Source organism: Vombatus ursinus, unplaced genomic scaffold, assembly GCF_900497805.2.
Source record: "Vombatus ursinus unplaced genomic scaffold, bare-nosed wombat genome assembly UNPS02012958.1, whole genome shotgun sequence".
NCBI classification, from domain to species: Eukaryota; Metazoa; Chordata; class Mammalia; order Diprotodontia; family Vombatidae; genus Vombatus; species Vombatus ursinus.
Genome location: NW_020952736.1, coordinates 893,441 through 916,679, shown reverse-complemented (window position 1 = coordinate 916,679; position 23,239 = coordinate 893,441). Strand labels below are relative to the sequence as shown.

At 44.4% G+C, this 23,239-nt stretch overlaps 2 protein-coding genes across 3 annotated transcripts in view; one reads left to right on the top strand and one right to left on the bottom strand.

Moving 5' to 3' along the window:
- CSAD (cysteine sulfinic acid decarboxylase) overlaps window positions 1-1,893 on the bottom strand; it is a 41,221-nt gene extending 39,328 nt beyond the window's left edge. Inside the window, exon 1 of the mRNA XM_027858391.1 lies at window positions 1,805-1,893. The gene's annotated coding sequence lies outside the window, so the exon portion shown is untranslated. The remainder of the gene's footprint in view (window positions 1-1,804) is intronic.
- On the top strand, window positions 1,822-23,196 carry ZNF740 (zinc finger protein 740). 2 transcript variants are annotated; one of them, XM_027858395.1, is made up of 8 exons: window positions 1,822-1,911; window positions 4,923-5,266; window positions 14,538-14,661; window positions 17,025-17,174; window positions 17,559-17,645; window positions 18,604-18,727; window positions 19,144-19,262; window positions 19,968-23,196. In XM_027858395.1, exons 3-8 carry the CDS (start codon window positions 14,626-14,628, stop codon window positions 20,055-20,057), a joined length of 606 nt encoding a protein of 201 aa, XP_027714196.1. In that variant the 5' UTR covers window positions 1,822-1,911; window positions 4,923-5,266; window positions 14,538-14,625; the 3' UTR covers window positions 20,058-23,196. The 2 variants fall into 2 exon arrangements, with proteins under 2 accessions (XP_027714196.1, XP_027714197.1); XM_027858396.1 differs by lacking the exon at window positions 14,538-14,661.
- The last annotated feature ends 43 nt before the right edge of the window (window positions 23,197-23,239 follow it).

Sequence of the window (23,239 nt, the reverse complement as noted above, 5' to 3'; positions counted from 1 at the left end):
TCTGAAGTACTTAAAGGGAGCAGTGCAGGAAGGAATTAAGTAGTTCCAGAATGTTAGCCCAAAACTATATTTTAATCTATTATGATCTTCTTCCTTTTTTCTAGATGCCTATAAATATTATGTCAAATTATCTTAGGGCGGAGAGTTATATCCTAGGACATGAAAGACTGCCATTTCTGGAGATCTTTCTTTCCAAGCTAGAAAGGCTTCAATATTTATAGCAGCTCTTTTTGTGGTGGCAAAGAATTGGAAATTGAGGGGATATCCATCAATTGGGGAATGGCTGAACAAGTTGTGGTATATGAATGTAATGGAATACTATTGTGCTGTAAGAAATGATGCAACCCTTCAGGACCCCATTTGACGTTTTCTTGGCAAAGATACTGGAGTGGTTTGCCATTTCCTTCTCTAGCTCGTTTTTTACAGATGAGGAAAGTGAGGCAAACAGGGTTAACTGACTTCCCCAGGATCAAACAGCTACTAGTTGTCTGAGGCCAGATTTGAACTCACAAAGGTGAATCTTCTTGGCTCTAGGACAAGCACTCTATACACTGTTAAATTCAATAAAATTGTTTCTGGCAGACTTGAAGAAAAAAGAGAGAAAAGCACTATCAGCTTGGAGGTGGGGGAGAGTGGGGAAAGATGACTAAAGAAAATTCATGCAGAAGACAATGGTTGAGCTAAAACTTGAAGGAAACCAGAAGTTCTAAGAGGAGGGAGAGCAGTCCAGGAGGAGAGGCTAACCTGGTGGGAAAATAGAGTGCAACATGTGAAAGGAGTAATGTGTAATAACTGAAGGAAGAAATACTCCTGCCCCTTTGGCAGTCTGGTGGAGAATCCTACCAACCCCGTCTCCAAAAAAATGTTTTCAAAGTCACAAAATAAAATATTACAAAGGAAAACAATTATATGGAAACAGTTATCAAAATACTAATAAAACAAGTTTACAAACCCCAGGTTAAGCAACCCTAGTTCTTGATTGGGAAAATAAGAACTGGTCCCAGGATCTTAGGAGAGAAAGGCACATTGCAGGATATCCAGTGTAATCACGGTATGATGAGAAACTCTCTTTACATACATTTTTTTTTTTTTGCTTTTTCGTGAGGCAATCAGGGTTAAGTGACTTGCCCAAGGTCACACTGCTACTAAGTGTTAAGTGTCTGAGGCCACATTTGAACTCAAGTCCTCCTGACTCTAAGGCCGGAGCTCTGTCCACTGCACCACCTTGCTGACAACATTTCTGACAAGTAGTCATCCAGCCTCAACTTTGAGATTTGGGGGACAGTGGGGGAAGAGGAAGAATGGGCAACTATTTAGTTTTCTCTCCTATGTTTAAATGCTAAATGCTAACTATCCTATTGAACAATGAAGGATTCTGGGAGGGGGGGGGTTATCAGGAAGAACCAGCTAAATAGCATCTTGGAAGCAAAGAGAACGACAGGCAGATTCTAGAACTGCTTCCCAACAACCTTTAAAGCCCCTCTCGGCTACCCACTTTGATAGCCAATTCCCCTGGCCCCGCCCCCTCTGCTGTCCACGTGACCCACTCAGATGCCCTCTACCAAGATGGCTGCCGGAATAGGCACCCTCTTCCTTTGCGCATGTGCGCTCCCGCCCCGACTCCATTGGTCCCGCCTCCCCGGCTGCACCTCTGGCCCTACAGCTTTCTTTCCCTCCCGCTTTCTCTCTCCTACCCGAGTCGGCTGGGCCCGGAAGTGGATGCCGCCGCTCGGCGGAGAGGACGAGGGGGAGGGGGAAAGTGCTTCCGGGGAAACGGGCCCCGGGCTGGTGTTTGTAAACTTGCCTCGGTCCCTGCGGGGGCAACGGCAACGGTGGGGCTGGCACCGGAGAGTGAGCACTGGGGGAGGGGTTCTCCCGTACGGGAACACTGCTGGAGGCTGCGCCCGGCAGGTAAGAGCCCGTCCCGGGGAGCAAACCGCGGCTCAGGCAGACGACTGCGCCTCAGGCCCCTTCACAGGCCGCGGGGGAGAAGCGCGGGCGCGTGCGGAGCAGGCGGGGGAGGAGGAGGAGGAGGAGGAGGAGGAGCAGCGGGAGGAGCGGCGGTGGACGGTAGCGCGCGCGCGCTCCTCTCTCCCCACCCCCTCCCGACACCCTACGCCCGGGCCCGGCCAATCCCGCTCGAACGCGCGCGCGCTCGGCCTCGTCACAGGGCCGAGGGGGCGGTGGGAGCGTCGGGCGCGAGCACGCAGCTCGGTCGCTCTCCTTCTTCGGCGCTCGGCGCTCTCGCGGCCCCGCGCCCGTCCTCAGCGCGCCGCCCTCCTGCCCCGGGGAGGTCGGGCTGCCCGCTGCGTCCGGGCACCCCCAGCGGCCCGGCCCGGCCCGGAGCCTGCACCCACGTGGGGCCCAGCCCGCGGGCCGCGTCCCATTTCCGCCCGATTGCTTGCCTGCCTGCTTGGCTGCCTGCCTGCCGGCGCTTCCCAGAAACTTTTTTCGGGCGCAGCAGCCGCTGCCGGGGGTCCTTCCAAAGCTCCCCGGGTCTGTTCGCTCCCCTCCTCTACTGCCCCCGCTGCTTTGTGTGCGAGACGCCGGACCGGTGCACCTCCTCCCCGGGGACCGGCCTCCCCAGCCTCGGGGGCATTGTTCGTCGCCTGGAGGAAAGGGTTAACTTCATTAGTGCTGCCCAGTCTCCCTCCTGACCCGGGGACGAGGTTAGGGGAATGAGCCCCTGGAACCTTGCATGTCCTTAACTAGCTGGGGGACCTCTGTCAAGTTCTTTGCCCTCGGCATCTATCAGACGGAAGGGATAGAAGTGTTTCCTGGGCCTCCGACAAGTAATTTTCAAGCTAAAGTGTGGGGTGACAGATACAGCGTGGAGTAGAGGAAGGAGCACGAGTGACCCCCCTTTAAAAAATTGTAGACCCTACAATCCCCTACAGCTATGACCTGTTTCTTTCTTTTCACCAAACTTAGAGGGAAAAACAAGAATTATACTTAAATCACTACTTCTTTCCCTGTCTCAACCCGTTTCAGCATGGCTTCTTGGCCTCATCCCTCAACTAAAGTTCTTCCCTCCAAAGGCACCTGTGACTACCAAATTGCCAAATCCTTTGACCTTTTTCAGTCCTCTTCTCACACTGTCTGTGGCGTTTACTGCTTTCTTCCTAGACATACTAGGTTTTGGGGATAGTTTCTGCCTGTTTGACTATCTATTTGTGCTTTTCTCTATAGTCTTAACTGACTCACCTGAGTTCATTTATCTCTATGATGATGACTCCCAAATTTACATATCCTTACATTCCTACTCTCATCTTGAGTACAATTTGCGTTTTGCACATTTCTAATAGTATAGCCTAGATTTCTCAAACTCATATGAAATTGGGAAAATCACTTAATCTTCCTAGACCTGTTTCTTTTCTTTTTTTGGGGGGGGGTGAGGTGATGGGGGTTAAGTGCCTTGCCCAAGGTCACACAGCTAGTAAGTGTTAAGTGTCTGAGGCTGGATTTGAACTCAGGTCCTTCTGACTCCAAGGCCAGAGCTCTATTCACTGCGCTACCTAGCTGCCCCCTACCTGTTTGTTTCTTCATCTGCAAAGTGAAGAGCTAGGCAAGATGGCCTTTGAGGTCCTTTTCATCTCTAAATCTGTGATCCATGTCCAAAATAGATCTCATTGATTGTCCTCTCTCCCTGACAATCAGACCCTTTTCTTAACTGCCCCATTTCCATCACCCAGGTTAAATTACTTAAGAGTCATGTCCGAGCAGTTGCCAAGTCTTATGAATTCTACCTCCACTGCATTTCTCAAGTCTGACCCTGCCTCTCCACCATAGCTCAGACCCATATCGCCTTGAACTACTGCAGTAGCCTCCTCCTGCTTTGCACTCTGGTCCCTCCCATCTCCAAACCATCCTTCAGATTGCTGTCAAAGTGAGGTCCTTAGCACAGGTCTGACCCTAACACATCCTTGCTCAAAAGCTCCAGTATGGGAGTTCATGATCTTTTTTGTGTTATAGAACCCTTTGATGAAGTTCACTGACTCCTTGGAATAATGTTGAATGCATAAAATAGAGTATTACAAAGGAAACCAACTATATTGAAATAAAGGTGTAATTTTTTTCCATCTAAGTTCACAGACCCTGTGACCCCTTACCATGGATCCCGGGTCAAGAAATACAACTCCACTGGGCTCCCTTTTGCTTCTAGGATAAAATATAGACTTCTCTGTCTGGCAATTAAAGCCCTTCCCAGTTTGGCTCCAGACTACCTCTCCAGACCTGTCTATACCTTACTCCTTTCTCTGCACTCTCCAGACAGGCCAGGCTGGCTTATTTGCTGTTTCTCACACAAAACATCAGTCTCCTGTCTTTGCCTTTGAATGGACTGTCTTTCAGGCCTGGAATTCTCTCCCTCTTCATTTCCACTTCTTTGTAAAACTTCCTAGCATCCTGTGATAACTCGGTTCACTCAATGCCTCATACAGGAAGCCTTTCATAAATACTCAGTCAGCTGTGCCTGACTCCCTCCCCCTAAAAAATTACTTTCTATTTACTTTCTATCTACTTATATGTTATTTCCCATGATTGTCACTGCTCCTTGAGGAGAGAATCTTTTTTTATTTTTATATTCCTAGCACCCAGGACAATGCCTGACACATGTTAGGGGCTTTAGTAAATGTTTGTTAACTGATTTGCTGGGAGTTAAATTTTGATTCCTAGTTATAACATTTAATTGTTTCTTGGACAGGTAACCTCTCTGGGCCTCAGTTTCCTGATCTATAAAGTGGAAGAATTTGGATTAGATGATTTCTAACATCCCTTTGAACTCTAATGGTCTATATATATCCGACTTAACAGGACTTGTCTGTGTGAGCTTCGTAGAACAACTCATAAAATAATTCTACTCTGTAATACCATTGTCTGTTTCTTAGCAGCTGGATCTCAGTAACCCCCTTCTCACTTTCTAGTTTCAGGTTTCTGAGACAGATTCAAAGCTACCTCCAGAGACTTGAGTTGGACACAGAAGACGGGCAGGTTTTCATTTTATACTGAGAACGGGCAGGAGCCCATCAGGAAACTGCGACTGAGGTTAAAGAGCCCAGTTGTTGGGACATCATCTTCCTTTTGGAGGGCGCTGAGTTCCAGCGGCAGCCCAGGGCCTCTCAGTATGGCAGCAAGGGCATACAGAGGACATGGAATGAGGAGGCCACAGTGAAATGTTGATAGTTCTCTCTGAATACACACTAACCAAAGGAGTAAGAAACTCTTGAACTGTTGGATCGTGTTAAGTCAAGTGGGCGACATGGCTCAGGTAAGGCAGTCTAGAGCGCAGTTAAATCTATGCCACATCAGACTGTAGGCTCTGTGCTGTGGTCACAGTCATCCTATGTGGATAAGCCAAGTGCTGTGCTGGGCACAAGGGGAGAGCTAGAGAAATACTGCCCTACCAGAACTATGCTTTGGACCGGTAAAATATCTAAATTTTCTCCTGAAGACTGTCCAGCTTTCTGCAGGCTCGACAACGAGGCTGTAGGTTCCTTAGAGGATGGGGATGGGAAAGGTGAGGAGGAGAAGGGGTCCATTTTTAAAGTTAAAAATTTTTTTAAACAAAGGACTTTGCAAAGCTTTTTCTGCCATACAAGCAAAAATTTGCCATGGACTTGTGGCTAGAAGTTGGGAAATGCTGGCCTAGAGAAAGGAAGAGAGGCAATCTATAGTCTTTACCTTCACTGAGCTCCCAGTCAAACAAAGCAAATAAGGCATATGCCCCAGGTGCAGATGTAATGCTTAGAAAGTGCAAATAAGGTGTAAATTGAGTACTCACTTGCTAAGGAGAGTAAAATCCTGATCAGGGAATTATGATGGGTGAGTGGAAAAAACACCAGAGTTGGATGTAAGAGCATTTCCTCAGATACTAACTCACCATGTGTCCTTTGGTAAGCTCTTTAAGCCTCAGTTTCTTCATCTGTAAAATGGGAATAACCGTAACTAATACCTGTAGTATCTGTCTCATGGGATTGTTGTGAAGATAAAGTGAGATGAACATGTAAAAGGCTTATGTAATTTTCAACTATCATTGTTGGTAACAGTCTAATAACATTAATAAGGGAATACTTCCAGGAAGGGAGAGTAGTTTTAAATAGGATTTTGGAGGTGAAGGAGACCTTGGGAAAGGATACACTCTCAACTAACTCTGACTTTTCCATACAACCTGTTGTACTGGCCAGACTGTATGCAGGGGGTACCAGAAGGTGTGTATTTCAGCCTTCAAAGGGCATCCTACTTAAGCCACTTGTCCCTGCCCATACGAGGTAAAAATTGTCTTTACTTTCAAGTAATATGGATTTTCATTTACTACAGGAAGAACAGTGGCAATTTTAGTATCTCTTTAGCTCATCCCCTTTGATGGAGCAGAAGAATCCTTAAGATTGTCCAGACAGCTATAGTTTCTTGTGTGCCTTCTTTCTTAGGCCTTTACCAATTACGTACCTTACTTAGTCACTAATAAGTACCCCTGCTAGCCTGGGAGACTTTCTAATTAGTCATTTGGCCACTCACCACCAGGTTCTCTTCTATCTCTAAATCTCTCTTAGGTGTTCAAATCCTTGCAGCCACAGTTTGTCCTGAAGGGCATATGATCTATGGGACATCATGATATTCTGATGAAGTTGCTAAAAGTGCACATTCAGGGAGAAGAAAATTGTTTATAGTGCCGAATCTTTCTAGTATTTCCTTCACTACTATTATTGCTTTTGTAGTTTTTAGGAAAACAGCAGCTTAATTCTCAGCTAGCCTCAGTCCTCTACCTTGGACTTGGGTCCTTAATATGACCACTGGCATGTGGAAGCCACAGTTGAATTTAATGCTTCCTTTCCTTCTTGAACTAGACCTGACTTGGTGTTTTCAAGGCCACTCTCTCTTTTTTGTTTTTTTGTTTTTTTGTTTTTTGGGGGGGGGTGGAGAATCAGGGTTAAATGGCTTGCCCGGGGTCACACAGCTGGTAAGTGTCTGAGGCTGGATTTGAGCTCAAGTACTCTTGATTCCAGGACTGGTACTCTGTCTACTTCAACACCTAGCTGCCCCACAAGGCCACTCTCTTAATCTCCCTGCTCCAAACTTCATTGTGACCATTGCTGGTTATTAGAGGCAAGTCTCAAAGCAGTCTTGTCTTTGCTTCCAGTGACCTCTCTTCTAATTATCCCTTGCTCCTAAATTCATTTGGTCAGCTAGCTGGTGCAGTGGATAGAGCACTGAGTTTGGAAACAGAAAGATTCATTTTCATGAGTTCAAATCCAGCCTCAGACACTAGCTATATAACCCTGGGCAATGACTTAACCCTGTTTGCCTCAGTTTCCTCATCTGTAAATTGAGCTGGAGAAGGAAATGGCAAACCGCTCCAGTATCTTTGCCAAGAAAACCCCAGATAGTGGATAGATAGTGGCCCTGAAGTCAGGAGGACCTGAGTTCAAATCTGGCCTCAGACCAAACACTTGACACTCACTAGCTGTGTGACCCTGGGCAAGTCACTTAACCTCAATTGCAAAAAAAAAAAAAAAACAAAACAAAAAACCACAAAACCAAATCCAGGGGGGTCATGGAGCATCTTGGCCAAGTTGGACATAACTGAAATGACTGAACAACAATAATAACCTAAACCAATTGCTAAATCCAAGCAATAGCCCAGTATATAATTATCCTTTTATGGCTTCTCTGTCCCCTAAAAGTCAGTGTGTTCTCTGTGAAGATTTGTGTTCATGTTTGTGTCCACTTTGAGTGAAGCCATTCTTGGATGATAGGTTTCCCTTTACAAACTTTGATCAGAGCTGGCTTGATCTTGGGCTGAAGCTGGAGTCAACAGGGCCTAGGTTCAAAACACCTCTGACACAGACAGGATGGCCACATGTGAGTCATGACCCCTTTCTAAACCTTACTGTGCTCAGCCATAAAAAGTGGTAATGATGCCACCTAGGGTTATTGTGAGGATCTGTGCTCAACTCTAAAGTGCTATCTGAAAAAGTCTATTTTTATCATTAACAAATGAAAAACAATGGACCAAGAGAATTTTAGTCACATGTTAGCAGTATACTTCAATAATTTCATCGTAATAACCATAACAATGTCAAAAATTGCATAAAAATTAAACAGTAATAATCAGGACAGGGTAACATGTAGGCAGAAATGGAGATGTTACAGTTCATTTTCTTAGTTCACCCACTTCTGCCTTTCGTGTATGTTACCTATCAAACACCTCCTATTTAGGTACTGTGGCAAACAAAAACTCACATCAAGCTGGACATTTCGCATGAATAGTTTCGACAGTCACATACACTAAGTACAGAAATCAAAATCATGACCAAGCAGCATAAGATGGGAAATGAAAAAGATAACAGAATGGTAACAAATACTTCCTTACTGTTGTTCAGGAGTCTGTGTGTTCATCATAATGAGTCCTGCATCTCTACCTATTGATAATTCTCCAGATCAGGGGTTCTCAACTTGGGATCTGAGAACTCCAGTATGTGTGTGTGGTTTTTGGTTTTTTGTTTTTTTAATTTTCATAACTGTATTTTGATATCATTGTTTTCTTTGTAATCCTATCTGTTTTATGTATTCCTGAGAAGGAGGGGTCTATAGATTTCACCAGACTACCAGAGGGGTTCATGCCTCTAACCAAAAAAATTAAATAGATAAACCTATCGTAGGTACTCTAAGTACTGTCAGCCTTCATGCCCATCCATTGTAGCCACAGCCGATAATTTTCAGCTCTAATGATATAATTAAAGCTACAGTAGGTGTTTAATAAATACTTGTTGATCAATTGGTTGTCCATAAACATAATTGCATTCTGTGTGTGTCTACATTATTCACACAGATGAAATACAGCACACCTATTCTCATACTAGAGCCACACTGTGGCTTCCTGAAATCTACCAGTGAGCATAGCCTTAAATTCTTTTTTCAGCACCTGCTTGGATTGGGTCCCATTTCCCACCAAACACCTTCCATGGTAACAACAATCTTATATGCCAGTGATGGGAATAATAACTCACATTTACATGGCACATTAGGATTTATGAAGCACTTCCTAATAATACTTGGTCAGCTAGGTATTATAAGAAATCCTAACCTTCTTTTATAAATGAGAAAACTGAGGCTCACTGATTCACCGATGTTACAGTTAATCCATGTCAGGAGGACTTAGGTTCAGGTCTCACCTGACTCTCCAGCACTCTGCTTCAGTCTAGATATTTTCATTCTAAAACAGGAAAACCAAATATTGTCCTAAATAATGAAATAGTTGAATTAAAATCTTATAAGTACCCAACTTTATATCTAATTATGCTTTAAAGTTGTCCAAGTTCATACATCACAGAATTGAATCTGTATGGAATTTCAGTTAATCAAACTAAAATGTAAAATATAGTTAAAGATGGTACACACAATGGCATTTACCAAACCATATTCAAGTAGTTCAGATGTCTCAGGATCTCCCATAAAGAGAAACCTTTCATAGAGACAAACCCTTGTCATCATTGCAAAAACAGGTCATGTTCATGTAGCTTTCACCTCAGTAGACTTTGGAAAGTGAAACATTGTTTCTCTCTGTGGAGAAATTATTAGTTCAAATTTTATAATCCAAAAATCAATTCACTACTAGCTAAAGCCAGAGAAGCCATTCCTAATTCCAAGATATAATCAGTGTTCTTTTTTCATTCCAAGTCTAGACTGCTAGAATTTCTTGAAGGCCTCCTTCCTCCCCCCCATTTTTTTCCTCCTGTAGAGAGTTAGAAGAGTTTGAAACAATTTCTAACTCCTTAAATTCATTCCCTCCCCTGTTTTGTTTTGTTTGTTTTGTTTTTTTTAAGGATAATACTCTGCCAAAACAAATACATACCTGATATACCAGCATACACAAGTTTAAACGGTGGACTCATACACACATATACTTGTACACACAGATATACATGTAGATTTAACATTGAGCAATAAAAGCTTTCAAAGTACATGAGTCAGTGCACCTCCTTCCTGTCTTTGCAGATATAGGGAACTGCAGGGTTGGGCAACACTATTCTGTCAGATTAAATCTGCATCAGTTAGTTTTGATGAATTACATTTTCTTCTCCCAAACCCGCCCCTCTTTTTTTTTAACAAGGGATAGCACTGTGGCTATGGGGGGGGGGGCAGTGTTTTTGGTAATAAAGACAATACAAAAACAAAAGATAGCAATAATTTTTAAATTACATGATTAAAATAGGATAGGATTAGAGAACCTGTGATTTCATTGGTATAAGGAGCTCCCCAATGAGGAAACTCCATCTACCAATACAGACCAGCACCTTCCCTGCAACTTGCCATCTTAGAGTGTTACCTAGAGCACTGAGAGAGGTTAATACACTTGGCCAGGGTCATGTGTATGTGTCAGAGGCAGGGCTTGAACCCTGCTTGTCCTGGTTTCAGATCCAACTCTCCATTGTATCATGCTGCCTCTTATGATTAGAATACCAAAAAGAAATCTTTTTTTTTTTTTAATGGTGGGGGAGTGAATGAGTAAAAAGGGGAATGGGGGGTCCAGAATTTTGCCTGAGGTGGGTACTGAGTCCATTAGAAAAATACAAGCAGATTGATGCTCCAACATGATGAATTTAGCCAACTTTTCCAAATTCTCTTATTTTTCCCAGTACATGCGAAATAGAAGTCATATCATTAGGAAAGCCCTTTTAAGGGACTCAGATATAAGGTTCCAGTTTCCATTTTAACTTCCAGATGGTTTACAGGGGAATCACAGTTTTCATGGCCCCCCCCCCAGCTAATCATTATTCCAGTTATGTGTCCCTTCTAGTCAAGCCACAAACTTTTTGTTCAGATCCTTTGTTAAGCATTGGGAAAACACAAAGGTTAAAACAGTCTCTCCCCTAAAGGATTGTACAGGCATATATTGTATACTATGAAGATAACAAGGGGCAGCTAGGTGGCGCAGTGGATGGAGCACTGGCCCTGAAGTCAGGAGGACCTGAGTTCAAATCTGGCCTCAGACCAAACACTTGGCACTTACTAGCTGTGTGACCCTGGGCAAGTCACTTAACTCCAGTTGCCTAAAAAAAAAAAAGATAACAAGTGCTATTGCCCTCTTCCCTCTTGACCACCTTGTACCTAGCTAGCTCACTCTAGCCTCTGAACCCACAAAGTGGGCACTTTGCTGACAAGACATGTTGACTACTGCAACTTTACACAGATCAGCCCTAAGGTGGGACTTCTGTACAGCTACAAAGAGTCATTTTTCAGTCTCTTAGGGACAAGAGTATGTGATTAAATTGACAACATATCTTCTGAGGTGCCCTATGTCACTAATAATTTTCCTTGTGGTGGTTTAAAATCCTTTCCTCTCTCTTCAAACCTCTCATGGCACCCTCTTTCATCACCTGCTCAACTGAGGACCCTGCCTTATTCTTCTCAGGAAAAATTGAGGCCATTCAGAAGAGCTTCTTCTCCCCTTCTCATTTCACATCACTCAGATGTATCCCCCCACTTCTTTACCCTATCTCACATGAAGAAACGGCCCTTCTCCTTGCCAGGACAAATACCTCTATGTGCAAGAGGGATCCCATTCTGTCCCATCCTCTCCAGCAGATTGACCCCTCTATTATCCCCACTCTTTCACTATTCTTCAATCTTTCACTATCTGCTAACTGCAACTGTAGTCTACAAATATTCTCTTGACTTCCCCATTCTTTAAAAAAACAAAAAACCTTCACTTGACTCTATCCCAGCTAGCTACTATCATCCTATATCTCTCCTCCCTTTCTTGGCTAAACACCTCAAAAAAACTGTCTACAATCAGTGCCTTTACTTCCTCTCTTCTCACTTTCTTGTAAACCTCTAACCCCTCTACAGTCTGACTTTTGACCTCATCATTCAACTGAAACTGCTCTCTCCAAAGTCACCAGTGATCTCTTAATTGCCAAATCTAATGACTTCTTCTAGATCCTCGTTCTTATTGACCTCTGAAACTTTTGACACTGTCAGTCCCTCGTGTTGATTCTTTCCTTGTTGATTCTCCTCCTGCCTATCTGATATCTACTTCTTAATTTCTTGTACTGGATCTTCTTCCAGCCATTTCACACCCACTAACAATGGATGTCTTCCAAGGTTCTTTCCTGAGCCCTTTTCTCTTTTTCTTCTATATGTGATTCTCAAACTTTTTCACAGTGGTAAAAACAACTTTGGCAGAACTCCTGTAGTAAAATCCTCTAAAATTATCATTTTCATACCTATTAACAAACCATGTAAGTTTCATTTTTTAAAATTTGGTGTATTTCAGGGTTCTTTGCTGCACAGTTGGAGAAACATATTGGTGATTCTGAATCTATTTATCCAGCCCTCACCTCCAATCTCACATCAACCACAACTGCCTGTGGTGTATCTTGAATCGGATGTCCCATAGACATCTCAAACGAACACATCTGGAACAGAACTTGTTATCCTTTCCTCCCAAGCCGCCTTCTCATCCTCCTTATTACTATTACTTCTCTATTACAATAATAAATTTCATTGATTGCTGTTGAGTGCACCACCATCCTGTCAGTCACCCAGCCTTGGTGTCAGCATCCTCACCTGACTTGTACTCATCCCCCTCCCACCCTCACCGTCCCTCGAACACCGAGTGACTGCTGTAGCAGCCCTCTGATGAGGCTGGCTGCCTCAGAGTGCTGTCTCACTCCAGTCCATCTTCCCAGAGGGCAGGTCTGGCCTCATCAACTCCCATGGCTCCCTCTGCCTTAACCATGTGGCCCCTTCTACCTTTCCTGCCTTTAAGGGAGGGGTTGTTTTTGGATTCCCAGCACTCAGCACAATGCTGTGTTTGTACATACTGTGTGCTTATTGAATGTTTGTTGACTGGCTGTTGAATGACTTTGCTTTCCTTGTACTCTTCAGTCTAGTTACACTGGCCAGCTTGATGCTTTTTGAACACAACACTCCAGGTTCTAAATTCGTGCCTTGTCACTGGCTCTCCTCCTTAACTGAGCCTCCTGCTTTCCTTCAAGACTGCTCGCTGCTCACCTGTAGGAAGCATTTCTGGACCTCTTCTAACTCCACCACCTTTGCCTCGTCTATCGCCGTCTTGCTCCTCACACAGCCTGTAACTTAGCTCAGGTCCTCGGTCCCTGTCGCCTGGATTGCAGCAGTGGCCTGGTTGATCTTGCTGCCCAAAGAGTCTCTCCACAGTTGCCAAATTGTTTCCCTTCAGTAGAGGTCTGACTGTGTCACTCCCTTGATCAGTAAACCCCAGGGCCTCTCTGTTACCTCTAGGATAAAATGTTTGCTCCTCTGTTGGCCTTTTGAAACCCTTCACCACTTGATCCTAGCCAACCTTTGCAACATCATTATACGTCACCCTCTTCATGCATTCAGTATTCTAGCCAAACTGACCTTACTGTCCCTCACCCATTGTACACCATCTCTCATCTCTGTCCCTTCAGAATGACCATCCTCCCATATCTGGAACGGGCTTCCTCATCTCTTTGAAGCCCTACTTACCTGCTTACACCCGTTCTGCATGGAGATTCTCTTGGTTCCCCAGCTGCTCATTCCTCACCTTAAACTATCTTGTATTCATTGTCAATGCACAGTATGTAGTGTACTCATATATACTACATGTAATATACACGTACAGTCTGTGTGTCACCTACATATATACTGAGTGTGTGTACTTCACCCACACACCCACACATGATGTGTTGCTCCAGTAGAATACAAACTCCTTAGAGCTGTTTTATTCCTTTTATACGCTGTGCCCACAGAGTAGGCACCTGATAAATGTTTGGTAATTTATTGGTGGAAAGTGGCAGAAGAACCAATTTGTCATTGTATTTAGGTGGAGGCTCTCGAGCTAACCCTCTGATGGAACTTTAAAAGCTTTGGAGTTAAAGGGAGCTTGTAATTTCTCTATGGTATTGTTGGTCCTGAGTTAGTTCTTGTTGCTACCTTTCTATTATGCCTTTGATCTTTTTACAAGAGGAAAATGGTATGTATGTATATACCCAGAAGTAGGAAGGCCCTTTTCTTCCCTCTTTTTGGGGAAAACTTGCCCCAGGCTTAGCAAGTATTACTGCAACATGTCTGAGTTTTTCCCTTAACTGCCTCCACCCAGATGCCTTTCTCTTTCCATGCTGCCTTAGAACACGCTTAGTTCCACTTCTCTTTCTTACACTGCATATCCCGTTTATTAAGTTTCCCCTCCCAGAATGACTGAGGGTTCACAACAGCTTTCAGTCCTCAAAAAAGAGATACTTACAGTGTCCCAATAAGCCATTTATTTTAGCTAGGTGGCACAGTGGATAGAGCACTGACCTTACATAGAGTCAAGAATTCCTGAGTTCATATCCAGTCACAGAAACTAGCTGTGATCCTGAGCAAATCACTTGACCTCTACCTGCCTTGATTTTTTTTTTTCTATAAAATGGAGATGATGATAATAGCATCTACCTTTCAGGGTGGTTGTGAGGATAAAATGAGGTAATATTTGTAAAGCACTTTGCAAACCTTAACATACTGTGTAAATACTAACAATTATTATTGGCTAGGTGGACTTAACCAATCCATTTTGGAGATTGGAATGGAAGACAAGAGGTTGGAACTTGCTTCAGCACCACATTATAGCTGAGAAACCATATGACTTTTAGTCCCCTAATTTGGAGAGTGATAAAGGTAATAGGTTGTGAAAAATTATATTTGGATATCTACCTTTATGAATGATATTCAGTCAAGTACAATTATCAAAAAGCCAACCTTCAAATCCCCACTTTGTAGTTATCCTAGCCTTGAGTAGCTCTCAGTTGAAAGGGAAAAATGAGACGGTTGTCCAGAAAAAGCACTTGTGCATGCACACACATAGAGATATAGATACATCCATACTCTGTAGCTCCAGTGAGGTCTCCTCCAGAATCTCATTTTGGTTTGGATGTGATGTCACCCTTCATTCTTGAAGGCTGAGCTCGGTACAAACTTTACTGGGTTTTACTAAACAGAAAAGCCTCCAAGTTTAGGGCTGGTGATGAATTATAGATGATACATCTGTTATCTCAGTTCAGAGGAGCTCATCATCAGGTGGCAAGGTAATGAATCTTTTTGGCCGTAGCAACTCTGAAAAATCATCTTAGGTTGAGATGCATCAGTAGAGAGAGTACTTATCCCACTGAGATTACTCAGAACCTGAAAAAAATGGGAGAAAGATAAGTTGCAGTCAATTACTGCTTAGCAGAAAGAAGTTTCTTCTAGTGAAGAAATTAGTAATATAGACTGGACAGAGCAGGGAAGTGCCTTGGAATCATGAGATGATATCAAAATAGCAAAAGATGATGATTCCCTCTGAATAGTTCAGTATTAGAGATAGAACAAACCTATCAGCAGAGGTGGCACAGTGGATAGAACAGTGGTCTTGTAGTAAGGAAGACCTGAGTTCAAATCTAGACTCATACACTTACTAGCTGTGTGACCTCTGGGAAAGTCACTTTACCTCTGCCTCAGTTTCCTTAAATGCAAAATGGGAATGAACAGCCCCTACTTCCCAGGCTTGTGGTGAGGATCAAGTGGCATATAAAAGGTGCCATAAGAGGCAGCTAGGTGTCCCAATGGATAGATCTTTGGCCTTGGAGTCAGGAGGACCTGAGTTCAAATTTGACCTCGAGACACTTGACACTTATTAGCTGTGTGACCCTGAGCAAGTCATTTAACCCTAATTACCTCACCCCGCCCCAAAAAAAGGTGCCATAGATATGCTTATTGCTTTCCTTCCTAATAATCTCATAGGAGATAATAAATATTTATTGATAGGTTCAAACTGAAAATAATTACAAATCATTAGAAGACATCTTTAGAGATTGTCTATTCTAACCCCATCATTGAACAAACAGATTTAGATACATATAAATAACTTGGTCAAGGTCTGTTCTCTTCCTTGGGTTAGAATGAAAAAGTAGAAACAAGAACACAGAACTTGGGGTGAGGAGACCATAGGAAAGTGATCTAACCTCCTAGAGCCTCACTGTCTTCATCTGACAGATGGAGGAAACATTACTTGCACTGTTGACCTCACAGTATGGTGACGAAAGTGCTTTGTGAACCTTAATATATTCTGGAATAAAGCAGTCCAAAGTTATTGCTGATCTGAAGGTTCTTAGGATATGAGGTCTCTTCTGAGGGTGATGAAGACTTTCCTGGGGCAGAATTTTCATCCCCTATTTTCTCTTCCCCCATAATCCTTTCCCCTTCCATTTTAGCCAAAATTTGAACTTTGGCCCTACTCACCACATCTTTGAGACTGCAGATGACCCAAGGGCTGAGCCAAATCTCTCAAGACTACTCTGAATAGGGTTAAACTCTGGTTCAGGGCAAGCCCATGACTAAATGGAAACCAAACCAACCTCTGGAATACAGAGTATTGGCAAATAACAAGTCACTGCACAGGATTCTGTATGCCCAACCTCCATTATTCTCCTTAGTTTCTTCTTATATGATGATAATGATAACAATAGCTAATATTTATATAGCTCGATCCTCACAACAACCCTAGGAGCTGGGTCCTAGTCTTATCATGCCCATTTTACAGATGAGCAAACTGGGGCAAACAGAGGTTAAGTGACTTGCCCAGAGTCAACACAACTAGTAAGTGTCTGAGCCCAGATTTGGACTCTTTCTGATTCCAGGTCCAGAGCCTAATCAACTCTGCCACCTGGCTGTCCCTTTTCAGTAAAAGACCAATTTTCAAAACGAACAACATGAAACAAGTATATCAGAGTAAAAGAATGACTGGTTCCTGGTAGGATCAGTCAGGATCAGTCAATAAGCATCTTAATAAGAGCTCCTTATGTGCCCGATAGTTTAAAAAAAAAACTTTATAGCTGTGCATAAAGGAAAGCAAAGATAGTGTTTAGTGATGTTGGGAAAGAGGAAGGCCATTCTGGAATAGAGGTTGGCTTGTGCAGAGCAGGGGACCAGTTGTGTGGGTGAGGGAACATCACCAAGATTAGTTGAACCTGTCAAGTCATCTGACCTCTCTTCTCCCAATCTAGGCGAGTCTCCTAGCCTGTGAGGGCCTTGCAGGTGTGAGTTTGGTCCCCACGGCAGCCAGCAAGAAGATGATGCTGAGCCAGATTGCCAGCAAACAGGCAGAGAACGGGGAGCGAACGGGCAACCCAGAGGTGCTGAGGTGCTCAGGCCAGGTACAGCACTGCGAGTTGAGCGACCTGGGTTTTTCGTAGAAAACTCTGGGCTTTTGTTCAGCCAGATAGGGAGATGTCCCTTCCTTTTCTCGGCGCCACCAGTTCCCATTGATCTTGCTGGGGTGGGGTAAATGGACATTTTTTTACAACTGAGGGAGGGTCTTTCCCTGCCTCTAACCTTTGGATGCCACAGCCTGAGGAGCTGTGAGAAGATAAGAACAGAGGTTCCCACTGAGGTCCCATTCTCTGATTGTTGGGATTGGGAAGAGGGAGGAGTCCATGTGTCTGAAAATAGTGAGAACCTCTTTTCTTATCCTGTCTATTTACCCATTTTCATCTCTGTGGAGTATACCAAAGCTTTAAATAGGATCTTGTGTTTAAAAGGGTCACCGAAAAGATGGAGAAAAGTCAAGAAACAGAAAAGATGACAACGCCACAGCTGAAGCTCCTCCACCAAAAAAAGTTAAAAAGGCAGGTAATGGGGCAGGCATACTTGGTGTTGAGGGATCCCCTTTACCCCTCTGCTTTGCTGGGATGATCGCCCTAAAGTCTTGATCACCTCAGAACCAGTAGGCAAGGGAGGTGAGACTTGGGACAGCTGGTTTCAAGTGCCCATGCTGCTCTGTATTGGTGGGCTTCTTGGACCGAGCTACTTCACCCCTCTGAGCCCTAATTTCCTCTTATGTAAAATGGGAGTAACTGAGTATGGGGAGCGTAGTGGAGTGGAAAGAACACTAGACTTGTAGTCAGAAAGCCTAAGTTAGAGGCCTGACTCCTTCAGCATAGTGAAGGGGAAAGTCATGTAAGCTCTCTGGGCTTGTTTCCTAATCAGTAAAGGGGAGGCAGTGATGTTTGCATTATTAATCACAGAAGAGTTGCCAGTCTGTGTAGGAATAAGGTGATTGTAAACCAAAGAGTTCCCTTTACCAAGGTCCAAACCCTGTGCTGCCCACCTCCTCACAGGTTGCTGTGAGGATAAGTATTTTGTGAACCTTAAAGCAGAATGTAAATATTATTAAGGTTAAGATAATATAATCAGATAATGAATATAAAAGGCTTTGTTCAAATTGTTCCTTAAACTATATGAATTGCTGTTGTTACTGCTATTGTTATTTGGTTTCAGACCTGGGTTAATAAGACATGGAGGAGGAGGTTGTAGGATGTGGGATTCTTTAGGAAAGGTGTAGACTTGACTCCTCTCAGATCATCGCTCCTGTTCCAGATTTGCCAAGATAAACATTTCACTCTTGTCTCCAAACTTGGATTGACCTGAACCCAGTAATGGAGAAAAAAGACTCTCTTTAGTATAAGCAGAAGGAGATTAAAGTCAAGCAACTACTGGAGATGCTACAGTAGAATAGGGTTTTCTAGGAGTAGGCAGACATTAGGGGCTCCCCGTAAGGTAACATGCCTGATTGTCATCCCCCAGATGGTGGTTGTGGAGCAGAATGGCTCTTTTCAAGTGAAGAGCCAAAAAAACTTTATTTGTGAGCAGTGTTTTGGAGCCTTTAGAAGTAGTTATCACCTCAAGAGGCATATCCTCATTCACACAGGTAAGCCTTCTGCTTATATCAGGAGAGAAAATAATCACCAACACACACAAGGTGGGGGAGTGTGTGTGTCTGTGTCTGTGTGTCTGTATGTGTGTAAGTAAAGACCCCATGTAATAGTTAAGTAAAAACAAGCCCACGGGATCTCTCCTGTCCTCTCAGCCCCTAGGGACCTTACTTTGTACAAGAAAGGTTGGAAACAGGGGAGGAAGAATACCTAAAGACATGGGGATATGATATAGTTCACACCTGAGCCCTGTGGTCTTTGGGGGAGTGTCTTCCACCTCTCCACCACCCTCAGAACACCCTCTCAGTCAGTGCAAAGTTAAAGGGGGATATAGATCTCAGGAACATACCTAGGATAAGGGTCCCTATCATACTGACTTTTCCTTGTTTTTTCTTTTCTCTGCCATGTCCAGGGGAGAAACCATTTGAATGTGATGTTTGTGATATGCGGTTCATTCAGAAGTACCATCTGGAGCGCCACAAACGTGTGCACAGTGGGGAGAAACCCTACCAGTGTGAACGATGTCAGCAGGTACCACCCCAGTCCTTCCACGCTCACCATAAGCATATACTCCTCTTTACCATCAGTAAACACCGGGGCTTCTTAAACTTTTTCCACTCACGACCCCTTCTGTGCTTCTTAAACTGTGGGTTGTGACCCCATGTGGCATATACTACACTTCCTCAGGTTGAGGTCAACAGAGTTCCCTGCTTGCTATAAGAAGTGAGATTCCCCAAGCCTGACATTTCCCTCAACTATAATGGGATTAGCATCACAGGGTGACCTAAATTAGGTCTTTTTAGAAGAAGTCTTCTTATGCAAGAGGACATTAGCGCTATCCACTCATACTAGTCCTGACCAATGTCAGCACTGAAACAGTGTTTGTTGTAGTGGTCCTCATTGTCCTTTTTCCTAGTCTCATGTGAGATGTTTCTGGGGAGAAGTCAATTTAACTGCTATGTACCTATGTGCAGAGCCTTGAAGTGGTATTAGAAGAAAATACAAAGGGAGTAGGAGCACATGCTATCAAGCATTTCCCAGTGTGATGGGAGATTTAGAACCCCAAACTTGACAACATATAAACAAGTGCAATATCATCAAAACACAGATACTAGGTTTTGGGTCAGTTCAGGATGGAATAATGGAAAGTGGATGGGTCTGGAAAAGATTGGGTCCAGCTAACTGGTTCTTCAGTTTTCTTCTTATGAGTTTACCCTCTCATTTTTCTCTTCTCAGAGCTTTTCCCGGACAGATCGTTTGCTCAGACACAAACGGATGTGCCAAGGGTGTCATTCCAAAACCCTTGATGGGCAATTTTCCCTCTAGGCATGGGGCCCAGGGTGGTGGGAAGGATCAGAAGAGCTTGCTGAAGATGCTGCCCCCTCTGGTTCTGATGGTGCCACCACCTCCCACACTTCCACATGCCTCTTCTTTCTTCTCTTCATGGAGGAGGGGACCAGGAGAGTCAGAGACCTAACCTACATCAGGGGACAGGGCACCAGAGCCACAGCCCTGTAAATAATCTGAGATTTTGGTGGCTGGAGGGGTTTTTCCAGCAATTCCTGGGAGGGTTGACCAATCTCTGAACCCTTGATTAAGCCATGGAAAGGGACTCAAGATACAGGACCAAGACAGAACAGTGGATCACACAGCCATGAACTCCACATGGGAGTGGAAACTGGGAAGGGGTGTGTGTGAATGTGTGTATATGTATATGTATATGTATACATATACGTATATATGTACATATATGTGTGTGTGTTTGTGTGTATGCATATGCATGCATGTGTGTGTGCATATATATGCATATGTATTTAATCCAAAAGTGATTTCACCAGATGAACTGTGGACATAGATAACGTGAAGGCATGGGACCCCAGGGCAAAGCAGGGACTGTGATTGTCCCGATCATCCCCCACAGATGGCATTCTGGTTGCATTTTGCCTTCAGCGTTTACATGCCCTCTACCTCACCACCTTCTCTGAGGCAGGTGGGGAGCAGAGATGGCCGGCAGCTGAGCTTACCGTGGGCTATTGAAAGAGGTCCCTGGGAGGCAGGGGCGCTTGGACACAAGCAAGAGTGGACAGGTATCTCCTTTTCCCCACTGGAGTAGTAAGAGTTGTGCTGATGTGTGTTAAAGCAGTATGGGTGACACAAATACTTGATGGGGCTGGCTCAAGTGCCTTTTGGAGGAAGCTATGGAAGGAGGCCTGGGGATCACCCCCCCCCCCTTCTTAGGGATCCTAAATCTTGAGGGTGGCTTCCACATAGCCTGATTTTCTGATTGCCTTCCCCCATTGCCACCAGAGTTCAAATAAAAGTGGGTGGGTTGAAAGTTCTGGGTGCCAAAAAGTGGATCAGTACTGTGCCCTCTTAGGAGTTCAGCTAGCGGCTCTGGGTCAAGATTAGACTTGAGCTGGGTCACAGCCTGCTGAAGAAGTAAATGAAACTGGAGTCTGCCTTTTATCTCATTCCTGAAATGGGGAGGGGAGTGTCTTTCCCCTGTACCTACCCACCCAAGTCCTATCACTGTATTGAGATGAAGATGGTTGCTTCCTCATAACGAAAGAAAAAGAGGATCTTGTCTCCTCCTAATGGCCCCCCACAGCCCTGAATGGGGGGGCAGGGGGGCTGCTTTAATGAGTAGTGGAGCTAATGTGGACTTTTATTTTAATCAGTACTCTAATCCCTATGTCCACTTGTTCCATGCCCCAAAGTTTGATCGATTACAAGTGTTTATGTGTGTGCACAACACCTGTGTGGATGTTTTGGAATATACAGTAATGGCAGATTGAGCCAAGCACCTCCTCTCTCCCAAACCCAAAGGGTTCTTGGGAAACTGAGTAGCGTCTTGGTGATTTCAGGGGATTTGTATATTGAGGATTTTGTTATTTAACAGAGGGTTCTGGTGTTTCTGGCCTAAGCTGAGAGCTAGGGATTCTTGAACAATGACCATTTGAAATGAAATCACTCCTTCCCTTAAGGTAAAAGGTGTAAGGGATCTCTTTGGGAAGTGCGGCAGTATCTATCCCTATCTCCCATCTTAGTCTGGGTACGTTGGGTCAGTTACCTGTGTCTTGTGAGTAGGGTAGGATAGTAGGAGGTGGGACTAGATGAGAGCAGGGCTGGAAGAATTGGTATTCCCTTTAGTCCTTAAACTTGGTGAGCAGGGGGTCTGGTGGCAAACTTGTGGCCACTCCCTGTAGACAGGCAGTGGGGGCCAGAGAAAGAAGGAAGGAATCCTGCTTGTCTGAAGGGGGAGTATTCAGTGAAGTCAGAAAGAGATCCTTGGCAGCATGTGAGACTTTGCTCAGTCCTCCCGGTTTTAATTTCACATCCATTTCACCTGGCCTAAATTCTATGCATTCCCCCTCCCCTATGTAGAGAATGATCACTGGGAGGGGGAGTCTTACTGAATGTCAGCCAGCTTCCTGGGTGTCAGGGAGGTGAGCCAGGCTTGCAGGACTCTAGGATTTCTTTAAATGTCAACAATGAGGAGTCTTATGAGAAGCAAGGATGGATTTAGAAAGATGAACCACAAACAGCTCTTAAAAACTGGGAAGGCTTCTTCCCACCCTACCCCCTTGCCTTTCAAGGCTAATTTTTGGGGGATCAGGGGTTTTTTATGGGGGTGGGGAAAAGAGTGGGAAATCATGTGAGTGGGTTGTGTGCTGATGTGTTCAAAGTTGCTGCTTCAGCTTTTGCCCGAGCAGCTGAAGGAATGGGAGGGAGCTAATGAGTGTATAATAAGGGACCAGGCCAGGACAGCTCACAGCCATCACTGGCATAGGGGGAAGCCTGTGGCTAATTCTGTTGCAATGGGTGCTAAGACTAGAGGAAGGGGTGGGTGGATAGAAGGAGGGGTGCTGCACACCTACCCACCCAGGCCTAGGAGCCTCACCTAATGGAAGAAACCACAGACGACTACAAGGACTCCTGGATTGAATCCTCACCACCCTCCTCTTGCTGCGGATACTGCAGCTGGGAGGAAGGGGAGATGAGCCAGTTTAAAGGGGAGTTGCTACATCAATGTAGCATTTACCCAAATTCCTATATCTCCTTCAGCCCCTACCCTTCCTTTTTTGTCCACCCCAACGTCTGAGGGTCATAGAGACCCCTTCACCAGTCCACAGCGGCTGTTTAGCTACTGATTATGCCCCTTGGCCAGGTGGCCAGAGGGGAAGTAGTCTCCCTGGCCCCCTATTCCCAACTCCCTCTTCCCACCATCCTACACGGGCCTTGGAGCTTTTATTTTCGTCATCCTCTTCACCCTCCCCCTCCCCCCTTTTTTTTAATACACTTATTTTGCTATTGGGGGGGCGGGAAGGGAGTAACAGATGGACAAGAAATTTTAAATGGTAGTTTTTATAAGATGTTATAAACTTGTATCTTTTTACCATTCAAAGTGCAGTGTATGTTCCTTTGTGACATTTAGAATATTTAAATAAAATGGGGGTTTTCTACAGTGTCTGCCTTTCCTGGGGAGGGGTCCATTTCAGGTTGCTTTT

Excerpts from the sequence above, each read along its gene's own strand:
- ZNF740 (XM_027858395.1), top strand. The coding sequence starts at position 14,626 with ATGACTTTTAGTCCCCTAATTTGGAGAGTGATAAAG. Across the intron at positions 17,175-17,558 it reads TGCTGAGGTGCTCAGGCCAG|GGTCACCGAAAAGATGGAGA; the intron begins GTACAGCACTGC and ends TGTGTTTAAAAG. Across the intron at positions 17,646-18,603 it reads CACCAAAAAAAGTTAAAAAG|ATGGTGGTTGTGGAGCAGAA; the intron begins GCAGGTAATGGG and ends GTCATCCCCCAG.